This window comes from Podarcis cretensis, assembly GCF_951804945.1.
Source record: "Podarcis cretensis genome assembly, chromosome: 3".
Classification (NCBI taxonomy): Eukaryota; Metazoa; Chordata; class Lepidosauria; order Squamata; family Lacertidae; genus Podarcis; species Podarcis cretensis.
In genome coordinates this window covers 3,755,182-3,778,537 of record NC_137172.1, presented here as the reverse complement: position 1 = coordinate 3,778,537, position 23,356 = coordinate 3,755,182, and the positions used below count along the sequence as shown (strand labels likewise).

Genomic DNA, 23,356 nt, shown 5'->3' with positions numbered 1-23,356 from the left:
AATTAATTCGTTCTGCGAGTTTTTTCGTCTTGTGATTTTTTCGACCTGCGAAGCACGGATTTTGGAAAAGCTTCAAAAATCACCAAAGTCTTCAAAAACCTCAAAAAAGGCTACCACACCGCGTGCTATGAGTTGCTCCTCGAAGTCAAGTCGCAACTGCACCCCCTGAATGCACGGTTTTAAGAAAAAGGAAACAAACTTGCAAGACAAAGGAAACAAACTTGCAAGACGTTTCCGTCTTGCGAAGCAAGCCCATAGGGAAATCCGTCTTGCGAAGCAACTCAAAAAACGAAAAACTCTTTCGTCTTGCGAGTTTTTCGTATTACAAGGCATTCGTCTTGCGAGGTACCACTGTATTATGGTTTCGCTCACATACACAACGTGGCAACATGTGGATGGCCCTTTGCTATGCAACTTTGCCTTCTGGTTTAGGCCTGAGTGTGTCTACTCAGAAGTAAGCCTGCTGAACTTGAGCCTGTCAAACTCTCAGGAAAGTGTGCTTGGGGTGGCAACCAGGGCCTTACTTCTGCCGTCTTCCTGAGTCTCTCATGAAGTGGCCACCTGTCAGGGATCCTTTAGTTGCGATTCCCGGATTGCAGGGGGTTGGACTAGATGACCCTTGGGACCCATTCCAGCTCTACGGTTCTATGAATCTTTTTGGGCCCAGCTGTGGAAAGGATTGGAGCGGAGTGTTTTGGTGTCAGGTCCTTTTGAACTGGGTTTTGCCTCCTCCTCCTGTGAATTCTCCTACTCTCTTCTGGATTATATCTCAGGTCTTTTCCCTGGGAAGATCTGTGGTCACTCTGAGTAACACTGCCGTCTTGTCTTGGGACAGCTGATACCTCCGGTTACAGACGCTTCAGGTTGCGGTTTTTTTGGGTTATGGACCCGCCGAAACCCGGAAATACCAGAATGGGTTACTTCCGGGTTTCAGGGATTGCGCATGTGCAGAAGTGCCCAGTCACAAGCTGCGTGTGCGCAGATGTGCCGCTGTGGGTTGCGAATGCTGCGGGTTGTGAACTTGCATCCTGCAGAGATCATGTTTGCAACCTGAGCATCCACTGTACAGTGGTACCTTGGGTCACATACGCTTCAGGTTACACACTCCGCTAACCAAGAAATAGTGCTTCAGGTTAAGAACTTTGCTTCAGGATAAGAACAGAAATCACGCTGTGGCGGCATGGCATCAGCAGGAGGCCCCATTAGCTAAAGTGGTGCTTCAGGTTAAGAACAGTTTCAGGTTAAGAACAGACCTCTGGAACGAATTAAGTACTTAACCTGAGGTACCACTGTACCGCGATGGAACTGAACTGAATTTATTGGCTTTATAGCCCACCTTTTCCTCCAAGGAGCTCGGGGTGGTGTACGTGTCTCTCCCCCCCCCCATTCAATCCCAGCAACAACCTTGTAAGGTCGGCTAGCCTGAGAGGCCCACCGTCAGCAAGTGAGTTTCGTGTCCAAAGGGGGATTTGAACCCTGGGCTCCCAGGCAGCGTTTGAAATCCGCCAGATGTGTTTTACACCCAACAGTTCGATAGCACGTCAACGTGCAAATAGATAAATAGGTACCGCTCTGGCGGGAAGGTAAACGGCGTTTCCGTGCGCTGCTCTGGTTTTGCCAGAAGTGGCTTAGTCATGCTAGCCACATGACCCGGAAATAATAAATAATAATGATAATAATAATAATAATAATAATAATAATAATAATAATAATAATTTATTATTTATACCCCGCTCATCTGGCTGGGCTTCCCCAGCCACTCTGGGCGGCTTCCAACAAAATACTAAAATACATCAAACATTAAAAGCTTCCCTAAACAGGGCTGCCTTCAGATGTCTTCTAAAAGTCTGGTAGTTGTTGTTCTCTTTGACATCTGGTAGGAGGGCTTTCCCCAGGGCGGGTGCCACCACCGAAAAGGCCCTCTGCCTGGTTCCCTGTAACTTGGCTTCTCGCAATGAGGGAACTGCCGGAAGGCCCTCGGCGCTGGACCTCAGTGTCCGGGTAGAACGTGAAAAACTGTCTACGGACAAAACGTCAGCTCCCTCGGCCAGTAATGCGAGATGAGCACCGCAACCCCAGAGTCGTTTGCGACTGGACTTACCTGTCAAGGGGTCCTTTACCTTTACCTTTTTATCAGCCACTTGAGACCAAGTGTAGATGTCCGGGGGGCCAGGATTGCTCGCTCCCGACGTCTCCACCACCTGGAGGTGCATTCCTGGGGAATCCTTGGGTCTTGCCTGTTTTCACACACCAGCAATGCCTCCTGTAGAATTCCGTTACGTTTTTTATCTGCGCAACCAATGAACTTCAGGAACAGAGAAGCCATCTTGAAAAATACGACTTTCGAGATGCCTAGCCCCCAAAGGGCAACTAGGCATTCTGTTTTGGCACCTGCGAACCCTGTTTTAAGGAGCCGTTTGGCTCCTAGCTGATATATCTGAGCTTCTAAGTTTGCTCCCAGGTCTGGCACACCATGCAGATTGCCACACCTTTATTTGGCTGGCAGCTGTTTATATGCCCGATAGTATGCCTGGCTGCTCTTTTTGTATGCTCACCTGTGTGGGCGTCTGTGCCACTGACGCAAAACATAGGTAGTCGTCTGGAGCCGGGGAGGAATCACCTCTTTTCGACAGGCGGCTGGTTCTGTGTGATTTCCCCCCTCTTAAACCACAGATGACTATCGAAGGCGTAATTTCAAGAGGAACAAGCCACGTTAGCTGTTGCAGCACGCAGCAAATGGCTCCGGTGACACCTTGGGCGTCTAGCCCATTTTGCACGAGACCTTCTGCCACAATAAAATCGGTTGTCACAGGGCCGCACGGTGTCGCAAGACCTGTCGTCCTCCTGCCACAGAAATGCCACACAGGGTGCCTAAAAATCCTTCTGCGTTAGAAACTTGTGTGGGCTTCAGAATGACGGTAGGCTCACATGAAGCTGCTTTCTTTGGAAGATAAGAGTTATGTGCAGCAAGCGAAATGATAGAATGCCCTTCACCTCCCTGCACACGGAAAGCTAGCAGGTCAAGGAGAAGGCCAGGCTAGAGCCTGCTAGTTTGCTATGTGTCAGGCAGGAGGTTGTTTCCCGTGGCAGTCAGGGGAGAGTGCATCTGCTGCATCCATCGATCGATTCTTATTGACAACTCTTTTTAAAAATGTTTTTATCTAGGCAGTTGTTTTAACTGGTTTTATGTATATGAACTATTTTAAATACAATGTTGTAAATTGCTTTAGGTTGCTGCTGTATTTGTTTGTTATTATGGTATGTGTTCTTCTGTCGTTATATTGTAAACTGCCCTGGGGTCTTCAGATGTGGGGTGGTGTAGAAAACTAATAATAATAAAAATAATTAATTTGGCTTTTTGTGCACTGTGCCTACTGGCTTGCCACCGTAACATCACAAATACATCTTTCCCCACAACCAAAGTGTTCTAAAGCCAGGTTTGAGTCACTCAGCCTTATCTATACGAACCTTTGGCAAATTGGTCTACCCTGCCTATAGTTTTGTCATCTCTAAAAGGGGCGTAATGTAAGGAATTTTAAAGGTGTCAGTAAGTCATATCCTAGCCCTCGCTTCCCACTGGAAAGGACCGTGGGAGGAAGGGATACTATCACCACTGCCACCCCCACCTATTTTCCTCCTCCCTCTCAACCCATTTTCCTTTTGTGTCGTGTCTTTTCTTTCCAGTTTTGTAGGCATGAGGGCAGGAACAACCTTACGAATGATCGTTCCAAGCCGATCTGCGCAATGGGATAAAATGCTTTCAGCAGCTTTCCACTAGGCTACATACCGTATTTTTTGCTCCATAGGGCGCACCTAGTTTTTAGGGGGGGGGATATAAAGAATTTTTTTTTTTAAAATCCATCCCACTGGCTGTCTTGGCTTCCTCTTTAGCCGCGCGCAACCTCTCCAGCCGGGAGAGGCTGCGCGCGGCTTTGGCAGAAGCCAAGACACCGAGCAGGATGGATCCCGCTCGCTGTCTTGGCTTCGTTTTTAGCCGCAGGGCTGGGGCGGGGGAAGCCCGAGCTTCCCCCGACCCCAGCCCCTAAAACAGGTCCAGGAGCGGTGGCAAGATTGTGCGCAACCTTGACGCTGCTCCCGGAGCTTGCGGATAGCTGCCAGAAGCCCGGGGAGAGCAGTGCCAACTCCCACTGCGCTCCCCGGGCTTCAGGCAGCTATCCGTAAGCTCTGGGAGCGGCGGCAAGGTTGTGCGCAGTGCTGCGCTCCCCGGGCTTCAGGCTGCAGGGTGCTATCCGTAAGCCTTCAGAGAGCTCCGAAGGCTTGCGGATAGGTGCCTGAAGCCTGGAGAGCGAGAGGGGTCGGTGCGCACCGACCCCTCTCACTCTCCAGGCTTCAGCGACAGCCTGAATTCGCTCCATAGGACGCACACACATTTCCCCTTCATTTTAGGAGGGGAAAAAAGTGTGTCTTATAGAGCGAAAAATACGGTATTCTTTGCATGCGTTCCACCAGCCCTTCAAGCGCCCCTCTCTCCTTTTCCTCTTGCACCCTGGGTGCCCTTTCCTAATATTCCATTGCCGGCTCCTTTCTGCCTCTGGGCAAGACCGCCAACCCCCCCCCTGTGTAACCCTCCTCCTCCCTGTCTCTCTCTGACTTTGACTGTTAACCCTTTCGCGCAGCTGCCTTTGGGAAGGGAGGGCCGTAGCTGAGCAGCAGAACGTCTTCTTGCCATGCGGAAAGACCCACGTTCTGACCATCTCTATTTTTTTTTTTTAAAAAAAAAAATATTGGTTTTTAACATACAAAATTATAAAACATACCACACAATTTATCACAAATACATTCTTATTGGACTTCCATCAGCACCTGTGATAATCCTCCGTCTTAATCACCTCTTACACATTTCCTAACTTAATATTGCCTTTACATCTCTTAACATATCGCATCTCCTTCTCCATTTTTGCAATATTTCTAATATTATTCCTCACAGAACTTCTTGCAAACCTACAAACGTCAAATAATCCGTAAATTTACTCCAGTCCTCGGTAAACTTCTGGTCCCGCTGGTTTCGGATCCTTCCCATTAGTTTATCAAGTTCCGCATAGTCCATTAATTTCATCCTCCATTCTTCCATCGTTGGTAATTCTTCTTGCTTCCATTTTTGGGCCAATAGTATTCTTGCCGCTATTACTGCATATAGAAAAAGCTTACATTCCTTTCTATTTATATCGTTTCCAACAATACCCAAGAGAAATGATTCTGGTTTCTTTATAAATGTATATTTCAACATTTTTTTCAACTCATTATATATCATCTCCCAGAAGCATTTCACCCTTTTACATTCCCACCACATGGGATAAAATGTTCCCTCTTTTTCCTTACATTTCCAACATTTAACGTTCTGACCATCTCTAGGGAGGACTTGGAAAGGTTTCTTTGCCTGAAACCCTGAAGTGCTTCTGCCGGTCAGTGTCGACTGTATTGAGCTAAATGGAGCAGAGGCCTGACTGGTATATTGCAGATTTCTCTGTCCTGCAGAGGTTTATGGCTCAGTGGTAGAGCTATTTCCTTGCAGGGAGTCCCAGGACTGATCCACAGCCTCTTCAATAAGGACTGAGAAATACTCGGTGTCCGAAACACAGAGATAAGCTGTCAGTCCATGTAGATCACACCACTGGATCTCAAACCTTTTTCTCTGAGCCACTCTTTCAGAATGCAAATTTGCCGTGCCAATTTTTTTATTGATAAGGATTAGGCTGGAAAACAAAAAGAAACAACAGTGCTTGATTTATAATATAGAACACAACTACTTCATAATATCATCAGAAAGTATAAAACGACGCAGCTACCTAAGAACACAAATCATTCCCAAAATATAATTAGAAACGGGCCTCTTATGTATGTACCTTAAGTACGTCTACTCTACAAACTTAATCAGAGGTGTGAGCTTGCTTTTGCCGGCTGATTTTCATTTATATTAGGTTTAATTTGAGCAAGCAAACTCTCCTCCTGTTTGGCACAAATAAGCCTTTCTCTATTCTGATCTGTCATGTTTGTCAGAGTTGAGAATCGCGGTTCACAATAATACGTCACGGAGAACTGTAGAATAGCCAATGCTCTTGAAGAGAGGCCATGGGTATTACTTTTGGTTGTATATCCAGAAGGAGTTCAGTGGCATGCTGCCATGTGAAACTGAGATTTGGATAGCTGTCCACATATTGTTGACTAACTTTCTTTTTTGGCGGTTTGCTCATCGAGTCTTCTGCAGCGCTCTTTTCGAACGGTGATTCTAGGCAATCTCGACTAGCATTGTCCTCAGTTTTGCTTGATGCTCTTGCTCCCGTTTTGAAAAGAAATCTACCCATATTCTGCAAATAAATAAATAAATATTTTGATAATGTAGTATACAGTGGTACCTTGGTTCTCAAACGCCTTGGTACTCAAACAACTTGGAACCCAAACATTGCAAAGCCAGAAGTAAGTGTTCTGGTTTGCGAACCTTTTTTCAGAAGCCGAACATGTTCCATTTTGAGTATTACACTGAGGTGTGTTTATTTTTGCTATTTATTTTGCCTTTTTGTTTTTGCGGCTCTTTTTGTTCTGTTTTTGTGACTGCGTGGAACCCAGTTCAGCTACTGACTGATTGATTGTGTGACTGCAGTACGTTGTTTATTGCTTTCATTTCATGGATCAGTGGTCTCGTTAAATAGTAAAATTCATTTACAGATAGGTAGCCGTGTTGGTCTGCCATAGTCAAAACAAAATAAAAAAAAATTATTCCAGTAGCACCTTAAAGACCAACTAGGTTAGTACTTGGTATGAGCTTTCGTGTGCATGCACACTTCTTCAGATACACTGAAACAGAAGTCACCAGACCCTTCTATATAGTGAGAAGGTGGGGAGGGGTGTTACTCAGAAGGATGGTGGGATTGGGTGATTGGCAGATAGCTGTAATAGGTAGCCGTGTTGGTCTGCCATAGTCAAAACAAACAAAAAAAATTTTCTTCCAGTAGTAAAATTCATGTTAAATTGCTGTTTTGGGGGTTGTTTTTAAAAGTCTGGAACGGATTGATCCATTTTGCATTACCTTCTATGGGAAAGCACGCCTTGGTTTTGGAACACTTTGGTTTTGGAACGGACTTCCGGAACGGATTAAGTTTGAGAACCAAGGTACCACTGTGCTGCACTGAAATGTTTCCATGTTTATCTGATTGTCCTTGAATCTTCCCTCCACACTTGCCATCCACTATTGCTGTCTTAACCTCACTGTGTGCGGTATTCCATATGTTATCTTTGCAAATATGTACATAGCCGCTAAGCAGGGCAGCCTCAACTGGATGTAAGCTCTACGGAACTCGGTGGGATTTACCTCTGAGGAAATGTGTACAGGATTGCGATGTTACAAACCATTTGAGGGGGAAATGTTGCGCTCGGGTTCTGAGAGGGCAACCTGTGAACCTCAAAACGCTTGGCTCAAATCTCAGCTGAGGATTTCATGGGCGATTGCAACCTGCCTCAGTTCTTCTGTCTGCAGTATGGGGGCAAGAACACATCTCTCAAAGTTGTGTGTTAACACGTGTCTTTGTGATGTGCTTTCGGTACTTAACCAGCACTCACGGTTGGAGGTTGTGATAGTGGTTGTAACATTGCATGGCCTAGTTTAATGTTGTGTAGCCTATTAATAATGATAATATTTATTTGTTTATAGCATTTCTATCCTGCGTTGTGGGGGGTTGGACTAGGCGACGTCCCTTCTAACTCAAGGGGGTCTTTGTGCATCTCCCCCTCCTTATTTAATCCCCACAACAACTGTGAGGTAGGCTAGGCTGAGAGGCAGGGACTGGCCCCCAGGGGCCCCCAGTGAACGTCAAGTGGCGAGATTTGAACCCAGGTCTCTCCCAGGTGCTAGTCCGGCTGACAATCTTTATCACTGGCTCTCTAGATAAGGACAGAATGGTAACATCTCAATGGTAGTAGCATTTCGCGTTTCGCCTGGATTTAAATGGCTAAGCAAATTTTGCAGAGGTTGTGTTTGGTACTTCAATTTTTATTTTTATTTTTAAAAATATATAGAAGCTAGCGGTGCAGTCCTGTGCGTGTTTACTTGGAAGTAAGTCCTGCTGTCTTCAGTGGGACTTACTCCCAGGCAAGGAGTCTAGAGTTTGCAGCCTAGGCGGGCCTTACTTGCGAGTAGGTCCCCTTGAAGACAGCAAGGACCTCTGTCTTGCGACTCAAAGCACAACCTTGTGGCACAAAACTTGTGACATTCCCTGTGAGATTTCGGGTCGCTGGCAGCTGTGTGTGTGGGTGACCAAACTCAATATTTGCTGACTAGAATAAAACTTTGGCACCAGGAACCTGGATTTCGAAATTCACAGGTTGCGTTCTGATGGCCTCTGGGATGAGTTTACCTGCGTTTTGAGGTGTGAGTTCTCAGTTCCTCTCCGTTGACCTGGGAGCCTAAGACCTGGACATTGTACTTTTGAAGATGAACAAGTTGTTGTTTTTTACACACAGGCACAGAATTTTGAATCCCATGATACTTTGCCTGCTCTGAATATTCTTAATATGGTTTTTACAGTTGCTTTCAATCAAAGAGTTAAAATTTCGCTCAAAAATGCTTCGGGCGTAACAGACTTTCTGGAGTGGCTTCAATAAATAGTTGGTGTTGGGTTTTTTCAGGCCTTTTTTAAAGGTGTGCTTTACTTGGTTTCCTAGACATTTCACCATTCAGTACTAGTTGTATAGGGCACAGGTTTTGCAATTTTCCTGCCCCCTACGGGCCGCTTGAAAATTGTTGAGGGTCTTGGTGAATGACTTAAATTTTTCTCTATAACGCAGTGTGCAAGGAGCTGTACGATTTTTGTTTTTTTAACAGAGCAGCTGAAAAGCTTGTGGACTGCTGGTATATTAAAACAACAAATCGTTTAAATTTTATATTACATCTTTTTAATTTTAATGATCATTTCTCATTTTTGTGTGTGTGTTGCATCTGTGTTGTTTTAATTTGTGTAAGCTAGTCTTGGGGGGGGGGAGGCAGGATATAAATAATGCGAGGATAATGATGATAATAATCTGAAGGCAGCCCTGTTTAGGGAAGTTTTTAATGTTGGGTGTTTTATCGTGCTTTCTACATTTCTGCTGAGAGCTGCCCAGAGTGTCTGGGGAAACCCAGCCAGATGAGCGGGGTAAAGGTAAAGGGACCTCTGATGGTTAAGTCCAGTCACAAACGACTCTGGGGTTGCGGCGCTCATCTTGCTTTATTGGCCGAGGGAGCCGGTGTACAGCTTCCGGGTGATGTGGCCAGCATGACTAAGCCCCTTCTGGCAAACCAGAGCAGCGCACGGAAACGCCGTTTACCTTCCCGTGTGGAGCAGTATCTATTTATCTACTTGCGCTTTGACGTGCTTTTGAACTGCTAGGTTGGCAGGAGCAGGGACCGAGCAACGGGAGCTCACCCCGTTGCGGGGATTCAAACCGCCGACCTTCTGATCAGCAAGCCCTAGGCTCTGTGCTTTAATCCACAGCGCCACCCGCGTACAGTCATACCTTAAGTTGCTTCAGGTTGAGTGTTTTCAGGTTGTGCTCCGTGGCGACCCGGAAGTAATGGAACGCGTTACTTCCGGGGTTCGCCCCTTGTGCATGAGCAGACGTTCAAAATGACGTCACGCGCATGCGCAGAAGTGACGAATCGCGATCTGTGCATGCACAGACACAGGTTGCATTCTGCTCTGGATGCGAATGGGGCTCCAGAATGGATCCCGTTCGCATCCAGAGGTACCACTGTATTATTATTATTATTAATAATAGTAGTAGTAGTAGTAAAAAATAAAATAAAACCAAAACCAAAATATAATAAACAGCAGCACTGGGTGTTGTCCTGCTGCCTCCCTGTGGAGGGTGGGGCACATTGAGGCTTTTGTTGTGGGAGCAGAGCATGGGACCAGACCTAATCTTCTGATTTACTCATTGGGTGACCCACCCACCTGTCCGCCCCCTGCAGGTATTGCAGGTATGCAGTGCTCTTGCAAAGAGAAGGGGTGTGTGAGAGAGATGGAGAAACAAAGAACAGAATGGAAGCAGAGAGGGGGGGGTGTAGGCTGTTCTGGTTGACTTTTTCTTATTCATAGCTTTATCGCCGTATCTTTTTGTAAACAACCACCCAACCACCGGGGAATCTCCCTGCAGGGTGCTGTGGGGGAAAGCCTTCGCCCATGTGGTTCTCAACAGATTACAGTCTCTCGCAGACAGTCACAATGCGGCTTTAGAGCTCAGAGGTCGACAGTCGACATGATTTCCTCATTGCGCCAGCGGCAGGGGAAATGCCAAGGGCACAGAACACCCCAGGGGCATCATCGCCTTTGTAGACCTGATGGAGGCCTTTGACCTCATTGGCCAAAAGGGACTCTTCATTCTGCTCAACGAGATAGGATGCCCACCTGAGGTTCGCAAGAGGATTGTATCCTTCTGCAAGAACACGCAGCACTGTCCAATAGGATGGACACCTCCCCTACAGAGAGTGATATGAAACAGGACTGTGTTCTTGCCCCAAACCTCTTTGGCATATTCTTCTCCCTTTTGTTCTCCAAGACTCTTGAGAGTCCCATGGATTGCAAGAAGATCAAACCAATCCATTCTGAAGGAAATCAGCCCTGAGTGCTCACTGGAAGGACAGATCCTGAAGCTGAGGTTCCAAGACTTTGGCCACCTCATGAGAAGAGAAGACTCCCTGGAAAAGACCCTGATGTAGGGAAAGATGGAGGGCACAAGGAGAAGGGGACGACAGAGGACGAGATGGTGGGACAGTGTTCTCGAAGCTACCAGCATGAGTTTGACCAAACTGTGGGAGGCAGTGGAAGACAGGAGTGCCTGGCGTGCTCTGGTCCATGGGGTCACGAAGAGTCGGACACGACTAAACGACTAAACAACAGCCTTCAGCTCGTCTGAAGACAGCTTGTACAGCCGTACCTTGGAAGTCGAACGGAATCCATTCCAGAAGTCTGTTCAACTTCCAAAATGTTCAGAAACGAAAGCGCCGCTTCCAATTGGAAGCCCCATAAGCTCCGTCGGATGTTTGGGTTCCAAAGAATGTTCGCAAACTGGAACACTCACTTCCGGGTTTGCAGTGTTCGGGAGCCATAACGTCCGAGTACCAAGGCGTTCGGTATCCAAGGCATGACTGTACAGTGGTACCTCGGGTTACAGATGCTTCAGGTTACAAACGCTTCAGGTTACAGACTCCGCTAACCCATAAATAGTACCTCAGGTTAAGAACTTTGCTTCAGGATGAGAACAGAAATCGTGCTTCAGCACAGAACAGTTTCAGGTTAAGAACAGACACCTGAGGTACCACTGTACTTCTGTTCAAGGAGCAATGGGAGCCTGTTTGACCTGACACGTCTCCACATCAAACAAAAGTGAGTCCTTATCCGAGATATGTTTGTAGACGATGTAGCCTTGACTGTGCACCCAAGGAAGCTCTACAGAGATTCACCAACTGCTTGACCAAGACTCACCATCAGCCTGAGCAAAGACCGACATCCTGGGTCATCGCCAACTGTCTACACATCCACATTGGTGATTGTAATATTGAGGTGGCTAATGCTATTCTGGGCTGCATCCACAGAAGTCGAGGGTCCAAATCAAGGGAAGTTAAGAGTCCCACTCTCTTCTGCCTTGGTCAAACCCTCACCTGAAGTCCTGGGTCCAGTTTTGGGTGCCATAATTTAAGAAGGATGTTGACAAGCTGGAAGGTGTGCACAGGAGGGCAACCAAGATCTGTCAAGGTCTGGAAAACCAAGCCTTATGAGGGATTGTGGGTGTCTAGCTCGAGAAGAGGACCCAAACCAACGGATTCAAAAAGGAGATTCCAGCTAACCCTAATGAACTGAAAGTTCATAATGTTTTGGGACTACAACTCCCATCATCCCTGGTCCTGTTAGCTAGGGATGATGGAAGTTGTAGTCCTAAAACATCTGGAGGGCTGAGTTTGCCTATGCCTGCTTATGAAGAACTTTCAGATGGTAAGAGCAGTTTTGGCAGTGGAATGGACCCCTCCGGAAGGTCTTGACTTTCCATCATTGCCTGAGCTGCCTCACAGAGTTATTCTGGGGATTAAAAGAATCGTCGTTACAGATTTGAGCTTTGAAGAAAAGACGGAATATACCGTAAATGCAATAGATAGATAAAACAAACCCAGGTGTGGTGAGGTAGCGACTGCAGCAGGATTTCACCCATAGCTCTCATAAAATGGGCATTTTGTATTGTTTCATGGAGTAGATTTCAGACTAAAGAGTAGCCTGAATTTGCATGCATGGCTATTAAAAGGGCTTTCTGCATCATCAGAATTCAGTAGCCTAAAATTATCTTGGAATATTTTTTAGCCCGCTCCGTCTGGAAGCCCAGACAGCTAAGAACAGCTCCTTACTCATGCTGTAAGACGGGCCCAGACTGATCCCATTTTGCAGATGAGGGCATGTCCGCCACAGAGTAGAGGCTGCTCAGAGCTATGGGATATTTTTAACTGGTTTACTGGAATTATTTATATCCTGCCTTTCTAGCAGTATTGTTGAGCCAAGATCTGAACCCTGGTCTTGCCAAGTCCCAGTCCTGCGTCTTAACTTGGCTTTCTATTTGAGCAGGCCAGCATGCTCATCCCTGGCTGTGATGGCTGACACCCACTCCAAACAGGGTCTGTCCAACCCCCTAGACCAGTGGTGGCCAAACTCGGCCCTCCAGATGTTTCGGGACTACAATTCCCATCATCCCTGACCACTGTTTCTGTTAGCTAGGGATGATGGGAGTTGTAGTCCCAAAACATCTGGCGGGCTGAGTTTGGCCACCACTGCCTTAGACCTGTTATTATTATTAATAATAATAATAATAATAATAATAATTTATTTGTACCCCCGCCCACCCATCGGGCTGGGTTTCCCCAGCCACTCTGGGTGGCTTCCAACAAAGATTAAAAATACATTAAAATGTCACACATTAAAAACTTTCCTAAACAGGGCTGCCTTCAGATGTCTTCTAAATGTCAGATAGTTGTTTATTTCTTTGACATCTGATGGGAGGGCGTTCCACAGGGTGGGCGCCACCACTGAGAAGGCCTTCTGTCTGGTTCCCTGTAGCCTTGCTTCTCGCAGTGAGGGAGCCGCCAGAAGGCCGTCAGAGCTGGACCTCAGTGTCCTGGCTGGACGATGGGGGTGAAGACGCTCCTTCAGGTATACTGGGCCAAGGCCGTTTAGGGCTTTAAAGGCCAGGCAGCACAGCAGGGTTTGACACCCATCAGCATCACTGAATGTCCACAAATTATAGTGTTATGAGAGCAGGAGAAGAATGTCTCACTAGCTGTTTCTGCATGCCAAACATAGATGCATAAACCTTTGTCGTGTTGTGTTTTCGTTGCCTTTTCTCTAAGCTAAGATGTCCCAAGCATTGCAACCTTTCCTCCACCCCCTTGATCTTTTGAGTCACCATTTTGTACACCTTTCCAACTCCTGCTACCATGGTTAGTGCGTAGGGGTGACGGGAACTGAAGAGAAGAATAGGTTGATGGATCTAGTCCAGAGGGGCATCCGGTTGGCTAAACTTGCTCTCTACTGGTCTACCTTTTCATCATCTCGATCCCTATCAGAATCCCGGATTTGAAGTGATTGGGGGGGGGGGGAATTAAGGGAAAAGGCTATGGACATAAGTTGTATTTGCATTCCTATCTGGCTATGGTCACTGTCAGAGCTGCCTCCAGGTCCCAGCTCACAGAGGACCAACGCTAGGCTGTAGTTATGTACAAAAGTCTTTATTGAGGTTCAGTTTCCATTTTAAAGCCGCAGCGCGCAGCTCTACGTCTCGACCTTAGACCGGCGAAGTCCCGTCTGAGTCTCCGCCCCTTCCACACCAGTTTAACACTCTCGCTTTGCTCCACCTCTTCCTAAGTTCCTTTCTCCTCTGGGCCCTCCTGCCCGCTAGGGTTTCATCCTTTCTGGACTCCTCTGACGCTGACCCTGATGATTCTTCCCCCTCCTTCCGGCGGGCTTTAGGACCTGGTTCCCTATCCGGGCTACCTTCTGTGCCGCTCGCCTGTACATTTGAACTTGGCGCGCGCGCCCAGCCTGCAACTTTCCTCTTGACCGTTCCCTCGCTCTCCGATGGAGGCGTGGCCAACCCTGACTCATCTTCTCTCGCTTGTGGTGCATATGTGGGCTCTGATACCTGGGACTCCTCCCCCCCACTACGCTCTGGTGGGGAAGCTGGTCCTGATTTCCAACTGCTGCTCTGGGAGTCCCCGCTGGCCCCTTGCTTCTGGGGTGTCCCCCTTGGGTCCTCCCTTGCCCTGCCCATCGGCGCCCCCTTCTGTGAATCTTCCGATTCGCTGGAGAGGCTCACGGAATCTATCGGGCTGCTGTCATCTTCTCCTACGCTGCCCTCGGATTGCTCCCCCTCGCTCTCCATCTCCTCTCCTCCCTGCGCTCCCGCTGAGTCCCTGACAGTCACCTTCAGATGGGCAGTATATTCTGGGAGAGATCCAGGCACATGCTGGAATCTGAAGTTTGCACAGTTAAAAGTGGATTAAAGTGCTCTGTTGTCCTAATGCAACACTCCCATTTTAAAAAGGGGGTTTGGGGAGTGATGAGGAAATGCGCTTGAAAGTGTGGGATGAACAAATGGTTAATGGGAAGATGCATGGCATGTCAGGATGAATACTCGTTGTTGTAGACCTGCCCCGTGAATAAATTGGAACGTATGCTCTGTAGAGATTGGACACCGTCTAACCTCCGTGGAAGCTTTGCGCAAGCGAATCAGGATGAGCGTTCAGTAAATGTGTCATTTGGATGAGCCTATAGCGAGGGGGTGAAGCCTCTGGATTGAGACATGCCTGTCAACTCCGCCTAACTCCAATTCCAAACTTCCATTTCATGGGAATGTTGTCAAAGAAGCTCTCTTGGGAGTTTCGCTTTCTCCAGGAGCGTTCTGGAGGTTAGCTTGAGGTACCAAAGTTTTCCTTGTGACCCAGGCTGGCCATCTTTGACGGGCGATTAAAGGTAAAGGTAAGGGAACCCCTGCCCGTACGGGCCAGTCTTGACAGACTCTGGGGTTGTGCGCCCATCTCACTTAAGAGGCCAGGGGCCAGCGCTGTCCGGAGACACTTCCGGGTCACGTGGCCAGCGTTGACATCGCTGCTCTGGCGAGCCAGAGCCGCACACGGAAACGCCGTTTACCTTCCCGCTGGTAAGCGGTCCCTATTTATCTACTTGCACCTGGAGGTGCTTTCGAACTGCTAGGTTGGCAGGCGCTGGGACCGAGCAGCGGGAGCGCACCCCGCCGCAGGGATTCGAACCGCCGACCTTTCAATCAGCAAGTCCTAGGCGCTGAGGCTTTAACCCACAGCGCCACCTGCGTCCCTTTGACGGGCGATTAGCAACCTCTTTATCCCATGCGACTGTCGTCCTTTGCTGGCGGTATGATGGCAGGATCCCCTCTGAGTGTTTGCAGAGGGGTGCATGTGTGGCAATTAAAGCAATGTAAACCCAATGTACTTTATGTTGTTTATAATAATAATAGTAATAGTAATAATAATAATAATAATAATAATAATAATAATAAATTATTTATTTCCCGCCCTCCCCAGCCAAAGCCGGGCCCGGTGAATTGAAATGTTTTGTAATGTAAATATAAAGAATTGATTTAGCGACAATAAGGTGAAATATTATAATTTGCCAAAGGGTAAATAAGTGCTTATAGAAATGCAAAGAATATGGAAAGTTATGTGGAAGTCAGAAGGAGGGAGGGAAGGAGGTCGATGCTCTTACAAGAGTAATATATGAAGTCATAGAATTATGTAATAAAATGTGAATAAGATTTAATGGAAAACTCAATAAAAATACTTTTTTTTAATTAAAAAAAGAGATAATGGAGGTTTGGTGGTCCCCTGTATGGTGCCTGTTCCTGGTGCCAGCCCCAAGCCAGGCCCTCTGCACATGCTCAAAAGACATGTTCTCTCCGCTGCAGATTCCAGAGGTGAGGTGAGCTCTGGATTCCGATTGAGCTCGGGCTTCTTCTTGGAACCTGCCTTGCCCGGTGGTAGGCTGCAGACTTCTTTCAATACAGGCGAATGATTGCCGAATTTAGGAAGCTCAAACTTCTGTTTACACAGCCGAGGCTCATCCGGTTGCTGAAAAAGCCATCCCTCCGCTTCTCGTCTGCCGCTTCCTGCCAGCGCTGTCCCTGGGGGGCGAGGGGGAGACGGACGCGTGGGCACCAGCGTTGCTTGTCTGCCATCCTCCCGGCTTGTTTTGCTTTTAAAAAAAACTCCCCTGGTCAAATGCAAAATAAATGAATGTCTTTAGTATACTTGGCTGCACAAACACTCGCCGCACAAGGAAGCTCTCTTTCTCTCCTGCATCTCTGCCCCTTCTCCCGAGACACCCCAGCCTTGGTCAAACCGCAGCTTCTACTGGGAAGGCGATTGTTGTTTGAGAGGCCCCTGCATTTGGGTCTGGGGGGGCAGGTCTTTGGGCTGCATCAACCTCCCCGCTCTGTATTTTTAGACATCGTGCGCAGCAGCCAGCCCGCAGCTGACGGCTTGCTGCAGAGCTTTTCATCGAACAGAACCGTGGAATTGTCGAGCTGGAAGGGATCCCATGGGGGCATCTAGTCCAACCCCCTACGGTGCTTCGATGAATCGAATTCCAGAGTTTCGTGATGGACTATATGGAACTGGCGGAAATGACTGGCAGAATCTGAGACCAAGAAGAGTTGGTGGAAGAAGATTGGAAGAAATTTAAAGTTTATCTACAGAAACATTGTAAAATTAAGGAATGTTAGAAGGATGTTGGAATGAAGTAATGTGGTTTTAGCAGAAATGATATACAGTGGTGCCCCGCAAGAGGAATGCCTTGCAAGACGAAAAACTCGCTAGACGAAAGAGTTTTCCGTTTTTGAGGTGCCTCGCAAGACGAATTTCCCTATGGGCTTGCTTCGCAAGACGAAAACGTCTTGCGAATTCTTGCGAGTTTTTTTCCTTTTTTCCCCTTCTTCTAAGCTGCTAATAGCCGCTAAGCCGCTAATAGCGCTAAGCCGCTAATAACCGTGCTTTGCAAGACGAAGAGAATTGCGGAATGAATTAATTTTGTCTTGCGAGGCACCACTGTAAAGGATTAAGTAAAAATGGATTGTTAATTAGTGAAAGAACAGAATGTAAAATTATAGTATATTAGGATAAATCATTAGGATAAAAACAAAGATGGAAAGGATTTGCTGAAATATTTAATTGAATTAGAATACAAAAAAGGGAGGTGTGAGGAGGTCAAGGAAATAAGCAAAGGAAAGAAAGTTATGTAAAGGATTGATTTGTTTTTTTGGTTTTTTTTAAATTATTTGCATCTTTTTGTGTATTTCCCCCCTTTGTTCCTGTATTGTTTTGTATTTTTATTTTTATTTTTTTTCTGTTTAAATATGTTCTTTATTTTTTCTTTTTGTAACCTTTAAAATCTCAATAAAAATCTATTGGAAAAAAAAGAACAAATTCCAGAGTTTCATAGAAACACAGAATTGTAGAGCTGGGAGGAAGCTTCAGGGTCATTTAGTCCCACCCCTTCAGAGTGGGGATCGTGCCCACAGCCATCCCTAGGTGGGCTCTGTTATGTACTGAAGTTCTCACCCTGGGCCAGCAGGGGGATACTGTAGATAGTTCAGGTCCACATATGCAAATAAGGGATTGAAAGTGACGTTCAGTGATTGGATAGTTACAGAAAGTTGTTACAGTTACGTTGTACTGGAGCTCTATATAAGCAGGCTGGCTGAACCCTTCAGTTCAGTTCTGTTCTGACCTGTGAATAAAGAAGAGCTGTTTGGAGAATCGCTGTGTCGTCTGATATGTTCACCCACAACTTAACAGGCTCGAACCACCAACCTTCTGTTTAGTAGCCAGATGCATGGACCCATTGCACCATGGCTACCCGTATGTGGTGTTTTTGCAGTTCCCACAAAAGATGGCCGCATGCAAGGTGTCCCAGTCGGACATGTAGAGCTCAGTCTGTTGGGCAGTTGTTACTTACTAGACCCAGCGGGTGCAGAATGCCGGGGCGAGGCTCCTTACGGGGTCCTTGCCGCGGGATCACATTCACCCAGTGCTTTACCAGCTGCACTGGCTCCTGGTGGAGCACAGGGTCAGGTTTAAGGTGCTGGTTTTGACCTTTAAAGCCCTATGTGGCCTAAGGCCCACATTCCTACAGGACCGCCTCTCCTGGTATGCCCCGCGGAGGACCTTAAGGACCACAAATGACAACACTTTGGAGGTCCCAAGTCGCCAGGTGGTTAGATTGGTCTCAGCTAGAGCCAGGGCCTTTTCAGTACTGGCCCCGACTTGGTGGAACGCTCTGTCCCAAGAGACTAGGGCCCTGCGGGACTTGACAACTTTCCACAGGGCCTGCAAGACAGAGCTGTTCCGCCTGGCCTTTGGTTTGGACTCACTCTGACCCTTATGTCTTCCCTCCCCTTATGGTTTGATTTATGGGCTACTTTTAAAATGAGGCTGCATTTTAAATTGCGTTTTAACCTGCATTTTAAATTGTTTTTTTCCCTATAATTATAATTTTGCTCGTATTAGCTGTCCTTAGCCCAGCTCTGGCCAGGGAGGGTGGGGTAGAAATAAAATTTATTATTCTTATTATTAAATTTGCATGCCACCCTTCTTCCATAGATTTCAGGGCGGTTCACAACGCAAAGTGGAAAACGTGATATACGTAATGAAAACAAGAACACAAAACAAACCACATTTGTACTCCTGCTTTCGTTTCGGTGGGGTTTGCTCAGGCGACATTTCCTGACGTTGCATGTTTGCAACGGCGCAGCAACCCCCTTTCTGCTTCCCCTGCGGTTCCGAAACACGCAGTTTTCCACCCATATTTTATCAGAGCTTCCTAGTTAGCTGCCTTTCGCTTTGTCAGAGCTATTGGTCCATCTGGCTCAATACCGGCAGCAGTGGCTCTCCAGGGATCCAGTCAGAGATCTCTCCCAGTTCTACTGGGAGTTGCTGGTGATTGACTTGGGGTCTCTCTCCGCATACAGAGGAGATGCTCTGCCGCTACCAATATTTTCCACCCAGGAGTGCAAAGAAGGGCTGTTTTAACTCTGCTTGGAGGCCAGGCTTGTGCTTTTGAGAACTGTGGCCCTGGGGGGGGGGCGTTTCTGGAGGTCAAGCCAGAAAGCCAGAACCTTTGTAGTTTGCATTGCCTTACTCCATCAAAGCCCATTCGTCCGCTTTCTGCATTGCAGGGGGTTGCACCAGATGACCCTCTCAGGGGTCCCTTCCAACACTACAAATCTGTGATTGGCAGAACCGGCATGGTTACAGTTTCCGCGTTTCGTAGAATCATAGAACGGTGGAGTCTGAAGGGACCCCTGGAGGTCATCCATTCCAACCCCTGGCAATGCAGGAATCTCAGCTAAAGCATCCAGGACAGATGGCCAGCCAAATTCTGCTTGAAAACCTCCAAGGAAGGAGAGTCCACTGTGGAGTTTGGAACAGACAGGGTTAAAACTCCGTGGTGCCCTGCATCTGGGAGGGGCCGGAAGCAGGGCTTTACGTCACAGGCTTTGTCTGTGAGAGTTACTTTCAGTTCTACCGAGAGACGCTGAGAGACACAGCTAAACAGACAGGCTGTGTCTGTGTGCTTTTGGAAGCACGGAGAATGCAGGAAAACTCCGATGGAGAGACTGATTTATGGCTTGTAAATAAACGCTTCTAGAGATAAGAACCGATCTGTCTTTTGGACTTGATTTATCCCTTTCTCACATGGACTCAGGACCGCTGCATTACTCTGCTAGGCCAGCTCAGAGCTTCCAGGGATACGGAGCTGAACTGGGAAGCTTGCTGGACCCAATATTCCGGACGGGGAATTTATTTTCATTCGCAAATCCACCACCTTACAAGGAAAACTGTTCCACTGTTTAGACGGAATCTCCCCTTTTGTAACTTGAATCCGTTTTTGGGTGGCAGAATCAGTACTCTGGAACTCCCTGCCACTTGACACCAGGGAAGCGCCTTCTCGATGCCTGCTGAGAACATAGGTGTTCAGAGAAGCCCATGTGAAGAATGTGGATGTGTGTTTTAATCGGTTTTCAGTCCGTTGCTGATAGATATTATATTTTTGAATGTTTTGAAGCGTCGTTTTTACTGATACAGTGGACGCTCTGGTTGCGAATGTGATTCGTGCGGGATGCACGTTCGCAACCTGCTGTGTTCGCAACCCGCGTCTGCGCATGTGCAGGTTGCGATTCGGCGCTTCTGCGCATGCACGACTGCCGAAACCTGGAAGTAACCCCTTCTGGTCCTTCCAGGTTTCGGCAGTCCGCAACCCGAAAAAACGCAACTTGAAGCGGCTGTAACCCGAGGTATGACTGTAGTTTTACAGCGTTGTTCTCTTAGTAAAGCCTCTTTGAGGTTTGTTTGTTTTACAACCGAGAGGTGGATAGATTTTATGGAGAAAACAAATGTGAAAATGCAATCTCCCGTGACCTAACCTCTGCTGCCCCTTTTTCTCTCTGCAGTGGGTCCGAGATGGCGAGTGTTCTCTCCAGGAGGCTGGGGAAGCGGTCCCTGCTGGGCGCCCGAATTTCCGCTCCCCCCTTGCTGGGGGACGGGGTGCTGATGATGGCCCAGCTCCCCCCCTTGCAGACGGAGCACGTCAAAGAGTCTCCTTGTCTGGCTTCGTGTGAGGATGGGCGCTTCAAGGAACCTGTCGCAGACTCTGGCGGTCAGGGCCAGAACTGGCCACTCCTGCAACCAGGCCAAAAGGTAACCGAACCAATTTGTTCTGCTGGGTGTGGTAGCATGTAAAAGGGGTTCTAGTCTTTGTCAATATCTCAAATTATGCATGATTTCCCTCTATTACACCTATATTCCAGAGTGAGCGATTTGATGTTTTCAGATGTTGTATACAGCTTTGGTTTTTTTTTCTTTAAAATGTAAAGCGTTATATAAATGCAGTGCTTTTTTTCCTTAAAAAAATGTTTGGGGGTACTCTCATTTTCCCACTCATATTGAAATACTGCCCCTCAACGAGGCCAAACTTCAATTCACAAAATGTATAGGGGTATGCGTTCCCCCAGAAAGAAAGCACTGTATAAATGAATTTTTTAAACTTAAGGTCATTCCCACCAATTATGCATAAACGAACCATAGTCGTATTTTTCGCTCCATAGGGCGCACCGGACCATAGGGCGCACCTAGTTTTTAGAGGGGGAAATCAAGAAAAAAAATCTTGCGCACCGACCCCTCTCACTCTCCAGGCTTCAGCGAAAGCAACGGGAAGCCTCCGGAGCGCGGAGGGAGCGCTCCCTCTGCGCTTCGGAGACTTCGCGTTGCTATCGCTGAAGCCAAGGAGCCTGCATTCGCTCCATAGGACGCACACACATTTCCCCTCAATTTTTGGAGGGGAAGAAGTGTGTCCTATAGAGCGAAAAATACGGTACCTGTCCAGGGATCCTTTACCTTGTTTACCTCTTTACCTGTGGTTGACCACTTTGCGAATGGGATGCTGGACTGGATGGGCTCTTGGCCTGATCCAGCAACCTCTTAGGATTTTACATGCAGACGCTACTCTGAGCCACCGAGTCTGGTCCCCAGTTAATCTGTCCTCCCAACAGAGTGGTGTTTTATCTCTCGTTTTCTGCTGCCCATTCCATTCCGGCTTGTACATTACAGCACCTTCAGTCTTTCCGTAGGGTAACCGGAGTTCTCTATAAATAGCTCCCAGGAATAACTAACACAAGTGGGCCCATCTCTGCACAGATACAATTACATACGTAAAAATAGACTTTGGGATTTAAGGCAGTGGCTCTGTGTCCAATTAGGTCACTGTGGAGAGGGGAAACCCATCTAGGCCTCGGATATCAGGTCTCCCAGATGAGCTTGTCCCAGCTGGATAAATGGGTCATAGAATTGTAGAACTGTAGAGTCGGAAGGGACCCCAAAGGACATCTAGTCCAGCCCCCTGAGATGCAGGAATCTCAAACACAAGTGTCTGCTTGTAATAATAATAATAATTTATTATTTATACCCCGCCCGTCTGGCTGGGTTTCCCCAGCGACTCTGGATGGCTTCCAACAGAGTATTAAAATACAGTGGTCTGTTAAACATTAAGAGCTTCCCTAAACAGGGCTGCCTTCAGATGTCTTCTAAAAGTCCGGTAGTTGTTGTTCTCTTTGACATCTGGTGGGAGGGTGTTCCACAGGGTGGGTGCCACCACCGAGAAGGCCCTCTGCCTGGTTCCCTGTAACTTGGCTTCTCGCAGGGAGGGAACTGCCAGAAGGCTCTTGGCGCTGGACCTCAGCGTCCGGGCCGATTAATGGGGGTGGAGACGCTCCTTCAGGTATACAGGACCTGTTTGTTAGGATTTCAGTCTCGTTTTAAATGCATTTGTGGTTTCAGTTATCTTAGGTGTGAATTGCATTGAGACGGTGCTTTGGAAGTCAATGAATCCAACAAATTGCGGGAATAATAACACAGCCTTTGCTCGTCAAACACACACTTCACTCCTGCTAGGCTGAAGGTGCAATTATCTACAGGACACTGGTAGGGTAGCTCAGTTGGTAGAGACCACGAGGCTCTTGATCTCAGGGCCGTGGGTTCAAAACTCCATGTTGGGCTAAAGATTCCTGCATTGCAAATGATGCTCATGGTCCTTTGCAAAGCTATGATTCTATGACACAATGGGGCCTATTTTCAAGGGTTTAGTATATTTTATTTCTCAGATTTGCACGCTTCCCTTCATCCTTAGATCTCAGGGTGGTTTGCAACTTGAAAACCCAAGGCATGAAGAAGTATGGCAAGGGAAATTGATGGACTTTGTAGAACTGGCAAAACTGACACATAAACTACAGGACAAGGATAACTGTGACTTTAAAGATGAATGGGAACCTTTTACAAAGTATTTAAAGACGCAGCAAAGTGAATTGGACTCCTTGGCAGGTTTTGATGAAACACTCACAAACTTTTTACAGTGTTATCTCGGGTTACATACGCTTCAGGTTACAGACTCCGCTAACCCAGAAATATTACCTCTGGTTAAGAACTTTGCTTCAGGATGAGAACAGAAATCGTGCTCTGGCGGCGCAGCGGCAGCAGGATGCCCCATTAGCTAAAGTGGTGCTTCAGATTAAGAACAGTTTCAGGTTAAGAACGGACCTCCGGAACGAATTAAGTACTTAACCCGAGGTACCACTGTATTGATAACAACCAGTTAGACAAATTAAGGATCTATACAAATCTGTAACATGCAGAGAATAGCATTTATAGAGAAACCAGAGATTGGAACTGAGGGAAGTCAGGGTGGGGTGGAGTGGGGAGGGTGGGTTGTTTTATGGGAGGGGGGGAAATGGGAAAAAAATTAAGGAT

The 23,356-nt window shown here is 47.3% G+C and overlaps 1 protein-coding gene across 2 annotated transcripts in view; it reads left to right on the top strand.

Moving 5' to 3' along the window:
- ZNF395 (zinc finger protein 395) overlaps positions 1-23,356 on the top strand; it is a 60,730-nt gene that overhangs the window by 13,184 nt on the left and 24,190 nt on the right. For both annotated transcript variants that reach the window (XM_079968765.1, XM_079968764.1), the window contains exon 2: positions 20,509-20,755. In XM_079968765.1, coding sequence (XP_079824891.1) covers positions 20,519-20,755 — 237 coding nt within the window. In that variant the 5' untranslated portion in view covers positions 20,509-20,518. The remainder of the gene's footprint in view (positions 1-20,508; positions 20,756-23,356) is intronic.